At 44.4% G+C, this 20,303-nt stretch overlaps 1 protein-coding gene across 1 annotated transcript in view; it reads left to right on the top strand.

Moving 5' to 3' along the window:
• Nucleotides 1–4,066: 4,066 nt before the first annotated feature.
• Nucleotides 4,067–20,303, top strand: part of ATP6AP2 (ATPase H+ transporting accessory protein 2) — a 27,566-nt gene continuing 11,329 nt past the window's right edge. Inside the window, exons 1-4 of the mRNA XM_056558896.1 lie at nucleotides 4,067–4,253; nucleotides 13,699–13,826; nucleotides 14,694–14,822; nucleotides 17,809–17,904. Coding sequence (XP_056414871.1) covers nucleotides 4,208–4,253; nucleotides 13,699–13,826; nucleotides 14,694–14,822; nucleotides 17,809–17,904 — 399 coding nt within the window. The 5' untranslated portion in view covers nucleotides 4,067–4,207. The remainder of the gene's footprint in view (nucleotides 4,254–13,698; nucleotides 13,827–14,693; nucleotides 14,823–17,808; nucleotides 17,905–20,303) is intronic.

Genomic DNA, 20,303 nt, shown 5'->3' with positions numbered 1-20,303 from the left:
GGGGTAAGTGCACTGCAGAGCATCGCACCCTAGTGTATGTACTACAGACACTAGGGTGCAATGCTCTGCACATACCCCCATGTGTATAACAATGTATAATGTTAGCAGGAGCAGGGGGATTGGGCACAGATGTTGCGGGAGCGGGTGGGAATGGACACAAATTCACCGGGAGCGGGTGGGAGCAGGATTAAAAAAAACAGTCCCAAGCAGGGCTCTAATCTAGAGGACAGGTCTGGGTGAGAGGGATCTGGGTGACAGAGCGATCTAGGGGACAGGGATCTGAAGGACAGGGGTCCCCATGGCTCACCATACAGGTGCCTGGGTGACAGTGATCTAGGGGGCAGGGAACTGAGTGACCTGGGGTACAGAGATCTGGGTAACAGGGGTCTGGGTGATGTGTCTGGGAGACAGGGATCTGAAAGACTGGGGTCTGAGGGACAGAGTGTTCTCAGTGACAAATGTGTGGGGGACAAAGTGATCTAGGTGACAGGTGTTAGGGGTCAGAGTGATTTTGGTGACAGGTGTGTGGGGGACAAAGTAATTTGGGTGACATGTGTATGGGGGACAGAGTAATTTGGATGACAGGTGTGTGGGGGACAGAGTGATTTGGGTGACAGGTGTGTGCGGGACAGAGTGATTTGGATGACAGGTGTTTTGGGGACAGAGTGATTTGGGTGGCAGGTGTGTGGGGGACAGAGTGATTTGGGTGACAGGTGTGTGCGGGACAGAGTAATTTGGATGACAGGTGTTTTGGGGACAGAGTGATTTGGGTGACAGGTGTGTGGGGGACAGAGTGATTTGGGTGACAGGTGTGTGCGGGACAGAGTAATTTGGATGACAGGTGTTTTGGGGACAGAGTGATTTGGGTGACAGGTGTGTGAAGGGCAGAGTGATTTGGGGACAGAGTGATTTGGGTGACAGGTGTGTGGGGGACAGAGTGATTTGGGTGATAGGTGTGTGGGGGACAGAGTGATTTGGGTGACAGGTGTGTGGGGTCAGATTGATTTGGGTGACAGGTGTGTGGGGGACAGAGTGATTTGGGTGATAGGTGTGTGGGTCAGAGTGATTTGGGTGACAGGTGTGTGGGGGACAGAGTGATTTGGGTGACAGGTGTGTGGGGGACAGAGTGATTTGGTTGACGGGTGTTTGGGGTACAGAGTGATTTGGGTGACAAGTGTTTGGGGAACAGAGTGATTTGGTTGACAGGTGTTTGGGGTACAGAGTGATCTGAGTGACAGGTGTGTGGTGGACAGAGTGATTTGGGTGACAGGTGTGTGGGAGACAGAGGGGTTTGGGTGACAGGTGTGTGGGGGACAGAGTGATCTGGGTGACAGGTGTGTGGGGGACAGAGTGATTTGGGTGACAGGTGTGTGGGGGACAGAGTGATCTGGGTGACAGGTGTGTGGGGGACAGAGTGATCTGGGTGACAGGTGTGTGGGGGACAGAGTGATTTGGGTGACAGGTGTGTGGGAGACAGAGTGATTTGGGTGACAGGTGTGTGGGGGACAGAGTGATCTGGGTGACAGGTGTGTGGGGGACAGAGTGATTTGGGTGACAGGTGTGTGGGGGACAGAGTGATCTGGGTGACAGGTGTGTGGGGGACAGAGTGATTTGGGTGACAGGTGTGTGGGGGACAGAGTGATTTGGGTGACAGGTGTGTGGGGGACAGAGTGATTTGGGTGACAGGTGTGTGGGGGACAGAGTGATTTGGGTGACAGGTGTGTGGGGGACAGAGTAATTTGGGTGACAGGTGTGTGGGGGACAGAGTGATTTGGGTGACAGGTGTGTGGGGGACAGAGTGATTTGGGTGATAGGTGTGTGGGTCAGAGTGATTTGGGTGACAGGTGTGTGGGGGACAGAGTGATTTGGTTGACGGGTGTTTGGGGTACAGAGTGATTTGGGTGACAAGTGTTTGGGGAACAGAGTGATTTGGTTGACAGGTGTTTGGGGTACAGAGTGATCTGAGTGACAGGTGTGTGGTGGACAGAGTGATTTGGGTGACAGGTGTGTGGGAGACAGAGTGATTTGGGTGACAGGTGTGTGGGGGACAGAGGGGTTTGGGTGACAGGTGTGTGGGGGACAGAGTGATCTGGGTGACAGGTGTGTGGGGGACAGAGTGATTTGGGTGACAGGTGTGTGGGAGACAGAGTGATTTGGGTGACAGGTGTGTGGGGGACAGAGTGATTTGGGTGACAGGTGTGTGGGGGACAGAGTGATCTGGGTGACAGGTGTGTGGGGGACAGAGTGATCTGGGTGACAGGTGTGTGGGGGACAGAGTGATTTGGGTGACAGGTGTGTGGGAGACAGAGTGATTTGGGTGACAGGTGTGTGGGAGACAGAGTGATTTGGGTGACAGGTGTGTGGGGGACAGAGTGATCTGGGTGACAGGTGTGTGGGGAACAGAGTGATTTGGGTGACAGGTGTGTGGGGGACAGAGTGATCTGGGTGACAGGTGTGTGGGGGACAGAGTGATTTGGGTGACAGGTGTGTGGGGGACAGAGTTATTTGGGTGACAGGTGTGTGGGGGACAGAGTAATTTGGGTGACAGGTGTGTGGGGGACAGAGTGATTTGGGTGACAGGTGTGTGGGGGACAGAGTGATTTGGGTGATAGGTGTGTGGGTCAGAGTGATTTGGGTGACAGGTGTGTGGGGGACAGAGTGATTTGGTTGACGGGTGTTTGGGGTACAGAGTGATTTGGGTGACAAGTGTTTGGGGAACAGAGTGATTTGGTTGACAGGTGTTTGGGGTACAGAGTGATCTGAGTGACAGGTGTGTGGTGGACAGAGTGATTTGGGTGACAGGTGTGTGGGAGACAGAGTGATTTGGGTGACAGGTGTGTGGGGGACAGAGGGGTTTGGGTGACAGGTGTGTGGGGGACAGAGTGATCTGGGTGACAGGTGTGTGGGGGACAGAGTGATTTGGGTGACAGGTGTGTGGGAGACAGAGTGATTTGGGTGACAGGTGTGTGGGAGACAGAGTGATTTGGGTGACAGGTGTGTGGGGGACAGAGTGATCTGGGTGACAGGTGTGTGGGGGACAGAGTGATTTGGGTGACAGGTGTGTGGGGGACAGAGTGATCTGGGTGACAGGTGTGTGGGGGACAGAGTGATTTGGGTGACAGGTGTGTGGGGGACAGAGTGATTTGGGTGACAGGTGTGCGGGGGACAGAGTGATCTGGGGGACAGACAGATCCTACGCCCGACTTTCCCACAAGAAAAGGGACACTTGGGTGATATGGTATTAAAGATGTGTGAATGAGGCCTTATATTATAGACTATATAGGACTTATGTTACATTACACTATAGCTAGAAGGATGCTACATCCTCCTGTACAGCACAGTCCATCCACCATAGGATGAACCCCTCACATCCAGTGCTGAGCCTTGGTACCAGGAGAGGAGACAACCATACTGTCACTACATGTTACTCTGTGGATATGACACATAATACTCATCTCTACACTAATAGGAAATTATAGTATTTATTATTATAGTAAATAAAACGTTTCTAATGGAAACCACAGGTAAGGCTGGGTTCACACTACGTTTTGTCCCATACGGGAGCGCATACGGCAGGAGGGAGCTAAAACCTCGCGCTCCCGTATGTGACCGTATGCGCTCCCGTATGTCATTCACTTCAATGAGCCGACCGGAGTGAAACGTTCGGTCCGGTCGGCTCATTTTTGCGCCGTATGCGCTTTTACAACCGGACCTAAAACTGTGGTCAACCACGGTTTTAGGTCCGGTTGTAAAAGCGCATACGGCGCAAAAATGAGCCGACCGGACCGAACGTTTCACTCCGGTCGGCTCATTGAAGTGAATGACATACGGGAGCGCATACGGTCACATACGGGAGCGCGAGCTTTTAGCTCCCCCCTGCCGTATGCGCTCCCGTATGGGACAAAACGTAGTGTGAACCCAGCCTTACACGGACAGGTCACCAGCTTCCTCCTCTACACTGCTTCATGTTACTTCCTCCTCAACTATTCCTGAGTGGCCAGCGGATCTGTCAATCACACTTAGCCACCCCCCCCCATACAGCTCACAGTCACATGATGGGCCGCCGTACACTGAAGTCGGCGCTGATTGGCGGATGTGTGGACCGTCACCATCTCACCAGGAAGACGTCTGCTCTCCCTTCATTCTAGGGATGAGGATCAGCTGGATCGGATCGTGGTAACCGGTTGTAGTGTTGGCATCCGCGGTTATGGCTCGTCCGGTAGCGCTCGTCTTCCTCGCTGCGCTCATAGCAGGTAAATGGCCTCCTCCCCCACTTCTGCCGCGTATGTCCGCTGACTGGTCTTCCATCTTGTGTCCTCCTCCTGTATGTGGGTCTGTCTGGTGTGATCACATGACCCCTGTATTCTGCACTGGCAGGGGAGGTGTTAATCCTGTATGTGATCACCATAGGACCGATGTGTCCTCCGTCCTCTGCAGCACGGCCGACAAAGGGCATGTGAGCTAAAGGGCATGTGATCGGTTAACCCATTATTCCCTGCACATATGTCATCCCCTACAGCAGTTTCCAGACCAGGGTGCCTCCAGCTGTTGCAAAACTACAACTCCCAGCAGGCCCGTACGGGCCTGCTGGGAGTTGTAGTTTTGCAACAGCTGGAGGCACCCTGGTTGGGAAACAGTGACCTCCAGCAATATTTCCCAACCAGGGTGCCTCCAGCGGTTGCAAGACTACAATTGGCTGTCTGGGCATGCTGGGAGTTGTAGTTTTGCAACATCTGTATTTCCTCAGCAGAAAATCCGCAAGCTGATTATGTTGCTACCCATTGGAGTCATTGGGTTCAGTTTTCAGATTCTCTGCTGTGGAAAATTGCGCAGTATTCTAGCTGCGGGATGTACTGCGTACGACCCTATCTTTTATTGTATATGTTCTTACATGAAAAAGCGTATTCTGCTTTATGCCATACCGCAGACCGTTTACCATTGAAATAAGTTAAAAACAGTTAAATTGGTAGGAAAATATGCAGCAGCAAAATACAGCACATATGACCTTACATAGATTTGTATTTCGGGTTTTCGTACGTCATCCAGGGGCCAATTGGGAGCCCCGCCCATCGCTGTTATTCTTCCACCCCCTCATAATGTATGTATGGACGGTGTATATTGTATCCTGCTGCTGGGGTCACACAGTGACGGTGGGCTATCCTGATAGATGTTTTCATGGCTATCCAACCAGGACCCCAAAAGTTTAATAATCTGCATGTACTGCTTAAAGGAGTACTCTGGTGCAGAGTATTCCTGCTCCGTCCTGCCCGGGCTGCAAAAAAATAAAATGAAAATGAACCATCACTCACCTCCCTGGGTTCCCGCGGAGCGCCACTACAGCTGATCGGTCCTCCGGTCCATCCTCTTCGTTCTTCCGGGTGTAACGAAGCGTCACATGGCGCTCAGCCTATTACGGGCCGAGGCAGAACATCGCGGCTGCCGGCGATAGGCTGAGCGCCATGTGACTCTTCGTTACACCCGGAAGAATGAAGGAGATGGACCGGAGGACCGATCAGCTGTAGTGGCGCTCCACGGGAACCCGGGAAGGTGAGTAATGTTTTTTTTTTTTTTTTTTGCAGGACGGAGCAGGAGTACTCCTTTAACCTTAACCTAATTTTTTGTTCATCGCCTTCTAAAATTCAGAATGCTTTTAATTTTCCACCTACAGACTCATGAGGGCTTATTTTTTTCTTTGCACTTTATAATAACATCAATCAGTTCACCACATTTACAGCAAAACCAGAAAATGGCAGAATTGCCATTTTGTAAATTTTGGGGGCTTCAGATTCTACGCAGTGCACTTTTCGTTAAAAATGACACCTTATCTTTATTCTGTAGGTCCATACGGTTACAAGGATACCTAATTTATATAGATTTTATTTTACTACTAAAAAAAAAAAAATAACTACGTGCACCAAAATTAGTATGTGTAAAATTGTCATCTTCTGACCCCTATACAGGGATGTTTGAGGGCTCATTTTTTTGCACCGTGATCTGAATTTTTTTTTCAGTATAACTTTTGTTTTGACTGGACTTTCTGATCGCTTTTGATCCTTTTTTTTTTTTTTTTTTTATTTGGGGTATACAAAGTGGAATTTTTTTACGTGCACACTGTAGACCGTGCAGTTTAATTATCATTATATTTGTATAGTTCGGACATTTAAGCACGCGGCGATACCACATATGTTTTTGTTTTTATTTACATTTTTTTTTAATGGTAAAAGGGGGGTGATTCAAACTTATTACTGAAGGGGTTAAATCACTTATTAAAGTGTACCTGTCATCAGTAAAAAAATAAATAAATTATAAAACGTAGATAAGACCATTATATGTATTATTGTAATATACATTGGTTAAAAAAATATTTATATTTTTGTCCCAGCAGCTATTGCCTGTGTGTCCCTATGAGGAGTCCAAATACAGGAAGTGATGGAGGACAGACAGGGCTCTGTGACATGCTCCTGGCTCACACATGAGGATGATTGACAAGCCAGGAGCCTGCACAGAGCCCTGCTTGTCCTGCCCTCACTTCCTGTATTTGGACTCCTCACAGACAATAGCTGCAGGGACAGCACTTTTTCACATATACATATACATTTTTTTACCAATGTACACTGCTCAAAAAAATAAAGGGAACACTAAGGTAACACATCCTAGATCTGAATGAATGAACTAATCGTATGAAATATTTTCGTTATTACATAGTTGAATGTGCTGACAACAAAATCACACAAAAATTGTCAATGGAAATCAAATGTATCAACCCATGGAGGTCTGGATATGGAGTCACACTCAAAATCAAAGTGGAAAACCACACTACAGGCTGATCCAACTTTGATGTAATGTCCTTAAAGGGGTACTCCGGTGAAAACCTTTTTTTCTTTTAAATCAACTGGTGGCAGACACTTAAATATATTTGTAAATTATTTCTATAAAAAAAATCTTAATCCTTCCAGTACTTATTAGCTGCTGAATGCTACAGAGGAAATTCCTTTCTTTTTGAAACACTGATGAAATCACGAGCACAGTGCTCTCTGCTGACATCTCTGTCCATTTTAGCAACCATTCATAGCAGATGTATGCTAAGGGCAGCATGGTGGCTCAGTGGTTAGCACTGCTGCCTTGCAGTGCTGGGGACTTGGGTTCAAATCCCATTAAGGACAACAATAAACAAAGCGTTATTATTATAATATCAGCAGAGAGAACTGTGCTTGTGATGTCATCAGAGAGCATTCCAAAAAGAAAAGAATTTCCTCTGTAGTATTCAGCAGCTAATAAGTACAGGAAGGATTAAGATTTTTTTAATAGAAGTAATTTACAAATATGTTTAACTTTCTGCCACCAGTTGATTTAAAGGAAAAAAGGTTTTCACCGGAGTACCCCTTTAAAACAAGTCAAAATGAGGCTCAGTAGAGTGTGTGTGTGTGTGTGTGTGTGTGTGTGGCCTCCACGTGCCTGTATGACCTCCCTACAATGCCTGGGCATGCTCCTGATGAGGTGGCGGATGGTCTCCTGAGGGATGTCCTCCCAGACCTGGACTAAAGCATCCGCCAACTCCTGGACAGTCTGTGGTACAACGTGGTGTTGGTGGATGGAGCGAGACATGATGTCCCAGATGTGCTCAATTGGATTCAGGTCTGGGGAATGGGCAGGCCAGTCCATAGCATCAATGCCTTCCTCTTGCAGGAACTGCTGACACACTCCAGCCACATGAGGTCTAACATTGTCTTGCATTAGGAGGAACCCAGGGCCAACCGCACCAGCATATGGTCTCACAAGGGGTCTGAGGATCTCAGCTTGGTACCTAATGGCAGTCAGGCTTCCTCTGGCAAGCACATGGAGGGCTGTGTGGCCCCCCCCAAAGAAATGCCACCCCACACCATTACTGACCCACCGCCAAACCGGTCATGCTGAAGGATGTTGCAGGCAGCAGAACGTTCTCCACAGCGTCTCCAGACTGTCATGTCTTTCACATGTGCTCAGTGTAAACCTGCTTTCATCTGTGTAGAGCACAGGGCGCCAGTGGCAAATTTGCCAATCTTGGTATTCTCTGTCAAATGCCAAACGTCCTGCATGGTGTTAGGCTGTAAACACAACCCCCGCCTGTGGATGTCAGGCCCTCATACCACCCTCATGGGGTCTGTTTCTGTCCATTTGAGTGGACACATGCACATTTGTGGCCTGCTGGAGGTCATTTTGCAGGGCTCTGGCAGTACTCCTCCTGCTCCTCCTTGCACAAAGGCGGAGGTAGTGGTCCTGCTGCTGGGTTGTTGCCCTCCTTCGGCCTCCTCCACATCTCCTGATGTACTGGTCTGTCTCCTGGTAGCACCTCCATGCTTTGGACACTACGCTGACAGAGACAGCAAACCTTCTTGCCACAGTTCGCATTGATGTGCCATCCTGGATGAGCTGCACTACCTGAGCCACTTGTGTGTTTTGTAGACTCCGTCTGATGCTACCACTAGAGTGAAAGCACCGCCAGCATTCAAAAGTGACTTTAGGACACAGGATCACAGCATGTCCAATCCTTCTCACCCCGCCACCGACAAGGAGGTGATACCCCTCCCATACACATTAGATGGTTGGCTGATGGGGCAGTGCTCCTCTGTGTGTGGCCATCTTCCTATACAGACATTGTTGTCACAAGTGTGGCGGTGTTGTGGGAGATGACACCAGTGTGACATCCTGTCCCCTCACAAGGTTCCTTATTTTTTTTGCCAGAGAAGTATGTGGTAATCATTTCGAGAAGTGGACTTCCTATTTTTCGTTGGTCACGCGGAAGCCAGCCATAGTATGTGTATAGCTGCCTTAGGAAAGTAATCCCCCACATAATGGCTATATACCCGTGCAGTAGTGCAATTGGTGCCAGTAGGTGATACCAGGTCGGTGCATTGCCGTAGAATGAGATTTGCCATAGAATGAGATGGTCCGCCTCCATCACATCCTATTGGCTCTCTCTTTTCACGTGACATATTTAAACGTCACGCATCGATGCGCACAGCAGTGTCAGTTTGGCTATCACAGGGAGAGGATCTCCTCACCCTGTGATAGCTGAAGCTGCACGGAGCTCTCATGGCCTCTGTGGCCCGACAGAAGTTCACACATGTACGCAGCTCATACGTCTGCCTCATATACATTTACTGTTGATCCACAGCGCTATCGGGATCCCTATGCCCGATGGCGCTGTCATCAGTGTGCGTCCCCGCGAGCGCCCCACGCCCGCAGCTCTACTCCCCGTCCCCCGCAGCTCTACTCCCCGTCCCCCGCAGCTGTACTCCCCGTCCCCCGTAGGTCTATTCCCAGTCCCCTGTTAACGCTCAGGGAGCGATCAACAGCGCTATGGGGATTCCTTTACCCGATGCCGCTGTCATCAGCGTGCCTCCCCCCGAGCGCCCCACGCCCGCAGCTGTACTCCCCGTCCCGTTAACGCTCAGGGAGCGGGGAACAGAAAATAGAGCATCGGGCGCAGGTAAAGTAGTACTGCGCATGCGCAGCACTACGAGAATAACTTAACCTGCGCCCGATGCTCTACTTTCTGTTCCCCGCTCCCTGAGCGTTAACGGGACGGGGTGTACAGCTGCGGGCGTGGGGCGCTCGGGGGGAGGAACACTGATGACAGCGGCATAGGGATCCCGATAGCGCTGTGGATCAACAGTAAATGTATATGAGGCAGCCGTATGAGCTGCGTACATGTGTGAACTTCTGTCGGGCCACAGAGGCCATGAGAGCTCCGTACAGCTTCAGCTATCACAGGGAGAGGAGATCCTCTCCCTGTGATAGCCAAACTGACACTGCTGTGCGCATCGATGCGTGACGTTTAAATATGTCACGTGAAAAGAGAGAGCCAATAGGATGTGATGGAGGCGGACCATCTCATTCTATGGCAAATCTCATTCCACGGCAATGCACCGGTTGTATGGAGATCTAGCAGTGCAATGTTTCCCAACCAATCTGCTTTCAGCTGTTACAAAACTACAACTCCCAGCATGCCCGGTAATGACAAATATTTGTGTTTTGTTTTTCACATACAAATTGTTTTATGCAAATTTTCGCATGGGGTGGAAAAAAAAGTGAACAAACATAGTGAATATGCGAATTTCACGAGCATAGGACAAATAATCGGCAATATACTCGCAAAAAATTGCGGATTAAAATATGGCCCCTGCTGCTCATCACTGTGTGTGTGGATAGAGAGATAGATAGATAGATAGCGGACGTCTTCACTAATCAGAATTTGGAGATGAAAGGAAACAGAGAATCGCTCTTGGTTTCGGTTACATGGAGCACAAAGGGTATCACAAGCTACAATTATCTGAGACTTGTGACCGGACGTAGCCGAGAGCTCCGGGCCCTCAGATGGTCACACTGGAAACTGTGAGGGACATTTATCATTGTGTGTGGTGAGAGGTCATTTTATTTTTGCTTACATGCAACCTATTTATCATTTTGCAGGGGGTGTTGATAAATTTGGCGCACGTAAGCAATAAAAAAATGGATTGATATCTGTACTAACATTACAATTCAACCTGGTTCCCCAGCCAGGGTGCCTCCAGCTGTTGCAATTTTGTAAGTTAGCTCTGGCCAGTGTAGATTAGAAAAGTGAGGGCTTTTTTTTTTTTTGCAATAAACTTGCGACTTTTTGAAGAAAAGTTGGCTTCATTAAAAAAAAAAAAAAAAAAAAAAAAAAAAAAATATTAAAAAAAACACACTGAAGTTAGATGCCGAAAGTGTTTACCATAAACATTTTGGGTGAAGTAACTGTAGAAAAGTCTTACATCCCTAATGGATTCATTGATATCTGTACTAACATTAGTCAGGCATGGTTTCCCAACCAGGGTTCCTCCAGCTGTTGCAAAATAGCTGAGTTCTAAGAGTTGTAGTTTTGCAACAGCTGGAGGCACCCTGGTTGGGAAACACTACATTAGGGCATTGTTATTCATGCCATCTGCTCACATATTTTCATTATTACACTAATATATATATATATATATATATATATATATATATATATATATATATATATATATATATTCTTTTTTCTTCCGTAGTTTCATTGGCTGCCATAGTTGTCCGGATAGTGTGGAAGAGAAGGACATTATTTCTTCCAGGATTTTTCTGAGGGTGGGGGTGGGTATAATCCCTGTGTTGACTGTAAACCCATGTATTTACTGTAAGCATATAGTCAGCATTGTGTATATGGCAGCTATGTGTCAGGTCAGGGAGAGCGGGGCTGTGTGTGTATATAGCAAACAGATGAGTCGGTTCAGATGGGATCTAACTACAATCTACCAGAATGTTATGTCCCAAACCACCTCTATGTGACAGTCAGGCTGTAAAACTTGCTGATCTTGCCCGTGCTTAAAGGGTTACTCCACTGGGAAAAAAAAAAATTCAGATCAACTGGTGCCAGAAAGTTAAACAGACTTGTAATTTACTCTAATATAAAAATCTTAACCCTTCCAGTACTTATCAGCTGCTGTATGCTCCAGAGAAAGTTGTGTAGTCCTTTCCAGTTGTTTTTTTCTTTTCCTGAATACCCCATTGAAGGCGCAGTAGCCCTATTGTTTACTGGATTTTGAGACCTGTTCCCTGTAGGCTTATATATGAAGTTATATAGGTGGTAGTGGTTGTAAGCTTAAGCTTATCCTAAGGATAGTGTTAGCTCACGGGGGGGGGGGCAGTAATCTCCCGAACGGCACCCAGATTCTTAGGATAGGGGAGAAGTTGCTGTATCCCAGAGTTCTCATTTTAATATTGATCTGCAACATGTGGAAGACAGGCAGTAGACATACTGCTTTTTTAAAATATTTTTTTTAACCCTTTGTTATAGGGTCTGGGGGGATTTATTAAAATATATTTTAAAGGTTTTCTTGCGCATAATTTTCTGGAAGACTTTTTCACAGTCTATTATCGTACAGGATTTCCTAGGCTGATTTGCGCGGCGGTAAGGGATTCATGCGGAAATGAAGAGGAATGAAGGAGGAGGCTATTTAATTTACTTTTCTGAATTCCGCTTGAAAACGATGTCGGACAGAAATTTTTTTTTTTTTAACCATTGACCTCTATTGTAATTCTGCTTGCGGATTCCGCTTGAAGAATGAACATGCTCTTTCTTCAAGCGGAAAGGAATTCAGTGTCGGAATTCTGCGAGCAGAATTTCCTCAGTGTGAACAGGACAGCAGAAATAACATTAAAGTCAATGGGCAGAGGGGATGTGCATTCATTTGGAGCGGAGAATTCTAGAGGAATTACTAGAGCACATTCCTCTTGAATTACTCTATGTGAACGGGGCCAAAATCTTCCATACACAGCCAAAATGAGCTGCCATGGAGCGTTCTAAGGAGTGGTTGAAAATGGGGTAAAGTTATTAAAGCCTGTGCGACTTTACATAACTGGTGAATCACTGCAAAAGCAGAAAAACTGAAAAGTCTTCAGCTACACAGAACTATTCATAAAGCCTCCCCCATTCCTGAAATGCAGTCAGCTGACCTGGAGGACTGGACTCCTGACACCCCCAGTGATGATCATCTGGGGATGTTGTGGTCGGCCACACATAGGATGGAAATTATTATTGTTGTAGATTAATGTTTTTTGTCCATCTTTTATTTTGTATGTGCGATAAAGTGTTTATGCACCGAATTTATTAAAGCGTACCCGTCAGATCCAACAAATTTATTTTATTTAATATATCACTACCTAATTCTGACCATATACATCAAATTTTTGTGTCTAGCACCTTTATTTTTTTTTTTTTTTATTACACTTTTAATTTAGCTCACTAGTCTGAATTCCTCTTAAAGGGAGGGGGCGTGGCCTCACTGTGCAGGTCTCCGCCCCCTCCCTCAGTATGCTGTCTGCTCAGAACTCCCCTAGCATTAGCAAAACTACAACTCCCAGCTTGTCCTCACTGACAGTAGGGGGACACAAGCTGACAGTGGGAGGATTTTTCCTCCAGCTATGAGCCCTGTACTCACAGCTGTCAATCAAGGAAGTGTGTCCATGACATAGGTGATGATGCATGGACACAGCAGGACTAGTATGTGTCCAAGCAGGCAGGGGGGGGCGGGGGGGGTCAGTTGTTTGACTGGCTTTTTCAGTAAGAAATGCTGAAAATTTTCTAATGAAAGCAATTGCAAAACCTATTGGTTATACATGCTTTACAACATATCAAAAGTTTTTGTATCTGACAGTGCCCATTTAAATATTCCCATGGTATTTTATAAATTATCTGCAGGTGCAAAATTTCCTGAAAGGTCATAATTTTTATATATTTTTTTTTATTTATTTTTTTGGGCCCATTGCACAAAAATGTGCAATTTTTCTACACATGTCAAAAAGCTAAGCTATGTCTAGTCCAGTGTGTTTGTGTCCTTTTGAAGGTGCTTGGGCAAAAACTTGTGACAATTTTGTTTAAAATGTCTCGGCTGATTAAAATTCCTGACCACTGCAAAAATGAAACTATGCCATACTACATACAAGTCCAAAACTTGCAACTTTTTACCACCAAAAAAAGTGTAAACCAATGTTGTCCCTGCAACATCTGTGGTATGACATGACATGGCAGTAGAAGGGATGGTCTTAGTATTGTGTTGTGGTGACATGGATTACATCGGATATATTCTTTTTCTTCCCACAGTGTTAAACGCCTATGTAATAAATGATAAATATAAGGATATTAATGTTTCTTTTCTGTTTTAGTTGCAGCTGCTGACTTTAGTGTCTTGAAGTCCCCCCAGAACCAAATCTTCAGACCAGGAAACTGGCCAATCCCCGGGGAGCGGATTCCAGATGTTATTGCCTTGTCCATGGGCTTTTCTGTTGAAGAGGTGGGTCTGTGCTTTCAAACGTACCATTATACTGACATTGTATTCTATCCAGAAAAACATTTACATGTATCTGTGTATGTATATATATATGTGTGTGTGTGTGTGTGTGTGTGTGTATATGTGTATATATATATGTATATGTATATGTTATATTATATTATATTGACCATGCCTTTGATGTGGTTCCACATTTTGTTAGATATCTTAGAGGTACTCCAGTGAAAATCTTTTTTGAATATGCCCAAGTTACCACAATTATAAAAAAATAAAAATAAAATAAAAAAAAATAAAAAAATAAAAAGTTCCGGAGCACTGTGGTGCTGGGCTTCAATGTTGCGTGTCGCCCCCAGAAGCAGGAAGAGGATCAAAGTGGAGGATGGGACAGTGAGGGTATGTTCACACTATGGAATTCGCGAGCGGAATTCCGCGGTGTGAACTTAACATTGGTGCGAGACCTGTTCACACTGCGGAATTTCAGCGGCGGACAATTCCGCCGCTGAAATTGTTCCGCACAGAGAATGAAGATGTTCATTCTTTGCGCGGAAGTCCGCGAGCACTGCATAGCAGTCAATGGTGACTGCTCAGTGCCGCGCGGTCCTACCGCCGGCTGCCAGGCTGAAGATTCCGTTCACACGCTGTAGTGGGAACATACCCTGATACCGGAGGCAAGCAGCAGGAGGTAAATCAGTTTTCTTTTTTTTTTTTTTTTTCCTCTTTTAGTATGACAGCTTGGTATATTAAGAAATAGAAATAAAAAAAGGTTATAAACAGAGTATCGCTTTAACACATTCTGTTGACTGGTGAAATACTGTATGTAAACAATTAATGAAAAGAAAATGACTAAACATTTCATCTTGCATCTTTCAGGATTTGTCTTGGCCAGGGCTTGGAGTTGGCAATATATTTCAGCGCCCACGTGCCACAGTTTTGGTAACAGTGACCGGTGTGGACAAACTTCCTTTATCAAACAATGAAATTTTGTACCCAGTAGAGAATGTGAGTATGTCACTCCAGGGGTGTGGAAATTTAATTAAAAAAAAAAAAAAAAAAAAAAAAAAAACTACTTGTCCACGGGACTAAAACGGAGCAAAATCTACTCATGACGATCCACTTTTCCAGGCCAATTTTCGCTTTTACACTCTTGTTTTTTTCCTCCTAACCCTATTATAGCCATAACTAACTTCTATAATGATACCTTTTCATTTTTCCATAACATAAGCTCCGAAACAAAAAACAAAAAAAATATTGGTGAGGTGAAATTGAAATAGTAAAAGATAATTTAGCACATTTGGTGGTTTTCTTTTCTGTGCCATTTAGCTTATGGTTGAGATAACATGTTATTTTGATACTTTAGGTTGTCCTGATTACAGCAATACCAGATTTTTATAGTTTCCGTCATGTTTTACTAAGTAAAAAAAAATTCTGAACTTTTTTGATTTTTATTTTTTTCGCAAGCTGTATAGGTGTTAGGTCCAACATATCTGGTCGTGTAATGTCAGCATCATAGCTACATGCCAATAACCATCATATCACACTCGCAGGGATGTGGAATTCCTATCTCCTGACGCCCGGGACATGCAGTACTGGGCGCCGGGCAGGTGAATTTTTCAGGTCCTTAGCCCTGCTTCGAGCAAGCAGGGCTAAGGACCTGAAAAGTTCACCCTTCCTTTTAAAGACTGCCGTACACATTACATTAGTGGGGTTAAAGAGAAGTAATGCCACTATTATTAACTAGTAAAGTCACTATTGGCTTCTTGAATTAAACTTCCTGTGCTCTCCCACAGCAGTAAATAGAGTGCAGCCAGTAGACAATGCCCCTTTGGAATGCCTTCCCCACTGGCCTTGCGTTGTGGCCACTATTAATGGCTGAGCTAATCACATCACATTCCACCCCCTCAGTAGTAATCACATTCAGGGTTCACATCCCCTAGCAGTAATCACATTAAGGACTCCGGTCTCATTCCCCCATGATCTTTCAGACATCTTATATACACCTCAGCAGTAATGAGACCGTCCCTCAAGCAATAATCTTCCCGTGTACCTGTATCCGATCTGTGCAAGTAGCAATAAACACAGTAGTAAACACAACATCCATGCAATTTAATCAGTATGGTTACAGCTTCCTTTCTGGTGGGATGTGTCCTGCATAGTTTTAGGTTCTTCTAGCAGACATGTCTAGAATGTGGCCTGTCTGCTAGAAATTATAATTTTTAAATCTTTACTGTGGGAATGCTGTTGGACCCCATATAGTAACATAAAAATAAAAACCCATTTTTATTTTTTTTTAATTGTTTTTATAAATTTTAAAGGATAAAAATATTTACATTAACCCCTTAAGGACGAAGCCCATTTGGGCCTTAAGGACGCAGACAATTTTTAGTTTTTTTTTTTTTTTTTTTCCTCCTCGCCTTCAAAAAATCATAACTCTTTTTTATATTTTCATTGTTTTTTGCGCGACCAGTTGTCCAGTTGTAATGCCATCACTTTACCATAAAATGTATGGCGCAACCAAAAAAATACTATTTGTGTGGGGAAATTAAAAAGAAAAACGCAATTTTGGAAGGTTTCGTTTTCACGCCGTACAATTTACGGTAAAAATGACAAGTGTTCTTTATTCTTTGGGTCAATACGATTAAAATGATACCCATAATAATATACTTTTCTATTACTGTTGCGCTTAAAAAAAAATCGCAAACTGTTTAACCAAATTAGTACCTTTAAAATCCCCCTATTTTGAAGACCTATAACTTTTTTTCATTTTTCCGTATTAGCGGCGGTATGAGGGATCATATTTTTGCGCCGTGATCTGTACTTTTTATTGATACCATATTTGCTTATATAAAACTTTTAATACTTTTTTTATAATTTTTTTTTGGAATAAAATGTTATAAAAAAAAAAAGCAGCTATTTTGGCCTTTTTATTTACGTTCACGCTGTTCACCGTACGGTATCATTAACATTTTATTTTAATAGTTAGGATATTTATGCACGCGGCAATTTTTTACACTTTTTGGGGGTGAAATAGGGAAAATGGGACCTTTTACATTTTTATTGGGGGAGGGGGTTTTTCAAATTTTTTTTTTAAAAACTTTTTTTACTTTTATTTTTACACTTTAATAGTCCCCATATTTATAGCAATCATTCGATTGCTAATACTGTTCAGTGCTATCTGTCATCGAGCAGACCAGAGCAGATGACAGGGAGATGGCCGGAGCAAGGTGAGGGGACCTCCGGCCGCCATGCTGGATGATTGGATCGCCGCGGCAGCGCTGCGGGCAATCCGATCATCCATTCAAAGTACTGCGATGCTGCAGATGCCGTTATCTCTATTGATCACGGCATCTGAGGGGTCATCCGCACCGGGACCTGCCGCGCATGATGCGAGCATCGCTCCGATGCTTGCGGTTATGCATAGGACGTAAATGTACGTCCTGGTGCGTTAAGTACCACCTCACCAGGACGTACATTTACTTACGTCTTGCTTCATTAAGGGGTTAAGTGAATGCTATAAATGTGCCATACAGCATAATCTATTTTCTATTAACTTACATAAAAATTTTTTTTTAAATGTTGAACATAATAGCACATACTACTATGCTATTCTATATGGCATAAAATAAGTAAAAACATAATAAAATGGAAACTAGTTGAATGTTAATGCAAAACGCAGTGTGAATCCAGCCCAAGGATGACTGCTACTGCTCAGCATTCATTGGCCCAAGTAATGTTCTGTTCTTTCATGTTTGTTTTACTCTTGAGTTTACACAACTCTCTGTAAAGTCATTGGGACTTATACAAATTATGTAGGACAGCCATCTTAGATGTTTTCAGCTTCCAGGCCACTTTCTACAGACATCCGTTTGTATTTGGTAGAGACAGAAGTCATGTGGTCACATTGAAGTGAATGTGTTTGTTACCTTATTGTGGGGTGCTCTTTACTGTGTAGGTTTTGCTCTCACATCTAACCTCTATTTCCCCATAGGCTGTTCCCTACAGTGTTGATGGTGTTGTGAACTCCATCCATTCACTGTTCTCTGAAGAGATGCCACTAGTTCTGCAGCTGGCCCCTATCGAAGAAGTAAGTATATCCAGTATAGAATGACCCTCATTTACTAATGGTAACCTGACTATTTTTATTGGTTTGTGCAATCAAATTTGTGTTGCGTAGCCCGTGCGACACAATATAACGACACGAAATACCATCACTCGGAGTGTGTTTTAAACCCTTCAAAATGGGCGTGGTTAACCGAAAAAGGGGCATGTACCCCACCAGAGAAAACACTGAGTATAATGAAAAACTCACTAGAAAACGTGTGAATTTTGTTCCACCAAAACCCAACAGCTCTGAGCTGTCTTCCAATCATATTTATTTATTTATTTTTTAATTATTGGTATTTCGTGTTTAACCTCTTAAGGACGAAGGGCATACCTATACGCCCTGCGCCCGGTCCCGGGATTTAAAACGGGGTCACGCTCGCATCATACCGGGTCGATCCTGGCGGCTCATGATAGCCGGGACCCTGGGCTAATAGCGCGCGGCACCGATCGTTGTGCCGCGTGCTATTAACCCTTTAGACGCGGCGATCAAAGTTGGAAAAAAAAGTTAAAGGTCATTTAACCCCTTCCCTAATAAAAGTTTGAATCACCCCCCTTTTCCCATAAAAAAAACTCTAAATAAAAATAAACATTTGGAAATGTCCGAACTATAAAAATATATTGTTGCTTGAACCGCACGGTCAATGGCGTACTCGAAAAAATTCCAAAGTCCAAAATAGCGTATTTTTGGTAATTTTTTTTTTTTATATCATGAAAAATGAATAAAAATGGATCAAAAAGTCTGAACAATACAAAAATGGTACAGATAAAAATTTCAGAACACTGCGCAAAAAATTAGCCCTCATACCGACCCATACGCGGAAAAATAAAGTTATAGGGGTCAGAACATGAGAACTTTTAATGTATAAATTTTCCTGCATGTAGTTATGATTGTTTTCAGAAGTACCACAAAATCAATCCTATATAAGTAGAGAACCATTTCAACAGTATGGACCTACAGAATAAAGAGAAGGTGTCATTTTTACCGAAAAATGTACTGCGTAGAAACAGAAGCCCCCAAAATTTACAAAATGACATTTTTTTCTTCAATTTTGTCACACAATGAATTTTTTTCTGTTTCGCCATGGATTTTTTTGGTAAAATGAATGTCACTGCAAAGTAGAATTGGTGTCGCAAAAAATAAGCCATCATGTGGAATTTTATGTGCAAAGTTGAAAGAGTTATAATTTTTAGAAGGTGATGAGGAATAAATGAAAATGGAAAAATGCTGAGTCCTTAAAGGGTAGCCATCATAAACTTATCTGTCCCTAAAACCCTCCAGCATATGTCCCTGACTAACCTTGACACTAATCCTGGTGTTTATTTTGTTTAACCCCCCCCCCCCCCCCCTTGTACCTTTTTTATTCAGGCTTCTTAGCCTGCACAGTCATCGGTGGTTCAGTGAGGGAGGAAGTGGGCGTGTCCCAGCAAGCTCGACATCATGTGATGCCTCCCAGGGCTGGCTTCTGCCCTTCTTTCTGTATGCTGCTCTCCCTCTCGGGAGCGAGCATACAGGCTGATTACAGGGCAGGGCCGGCAGCTTCTGTCCTCCTCTATTTGGCATTGCACGTTCCATACATAGTGGAGGAATGTTGGAGTACAGAGCTGCCGTGCCCTGCAGGAAGAAAGTAAAAACATGGTGGTTCACAATTTGTAATAGTATACAGTACATTTATACTTTGGATGGAATAAATTCTCTATTTTCATCATTATTTATACTGTATTGCTGTGGTTTTACCTAGTAAGCTTATGTACAAGGTAAAATTGCAGCCTTACAGTATACATGGTGATAACAGTGAATTTTTTTCATCCAAAAATATGCATAACAATTATAACCGGATAATGAGCGTGCATACCATGCTGGCTCATTACATGTATTGAGCCAGCATGCTATGCACGCTCAATATCATGTAATAAGCCAGCATGGTATGCACGCTCATTTTCATGTATTGAGCCAGCATGCTATGCACGCTCAATACATGAAAATAAACGTGCATAGCATGCTTGCTCAATACCTGATTAAGCGTGCATAACATGCTGGCTCATTACATGAAATTGAGCGTGCACAGCATGCTGGCTCAATACATGATATTGAGCTTGCATAGCATGTTGGCTCAGTACATGCATAACATGCTGGCTCAATAGCTGATATTTAGCGTGCATAGCATTCTGGCTCAATAGCTGATATTGAGCGTGCATAGCATGCTGGCTCATTGCATGTAATTAGCCAGCATGCTATGCACGCTCAATACCATGTATTGAGCCAGCATGCTATGCACGCTCAATATCAGCTATTGAACCAGCATGCTATGCACGCTCAATATCATGTAATGAGCCAGCATAGTATGCACGCTCAATACACGAAAATGACTCAAAACAAAC

Source organism: Hyla sarda, chromosome 2 (genome assembly GCF_029499605.1).
Source record: "Hyla sarda isolate aHylSar1 chromosome 2, aHylSar1.hap1, whole genome shotgun sequence".
NCBI lineage: Eukaryota > Metazoa > Chordata > Amphibia > Anura > Hylidae > Hyla > Hyla sarda.
This window is presented reverse-complemented; position numbering and strand designations above follow the sequence as displayed.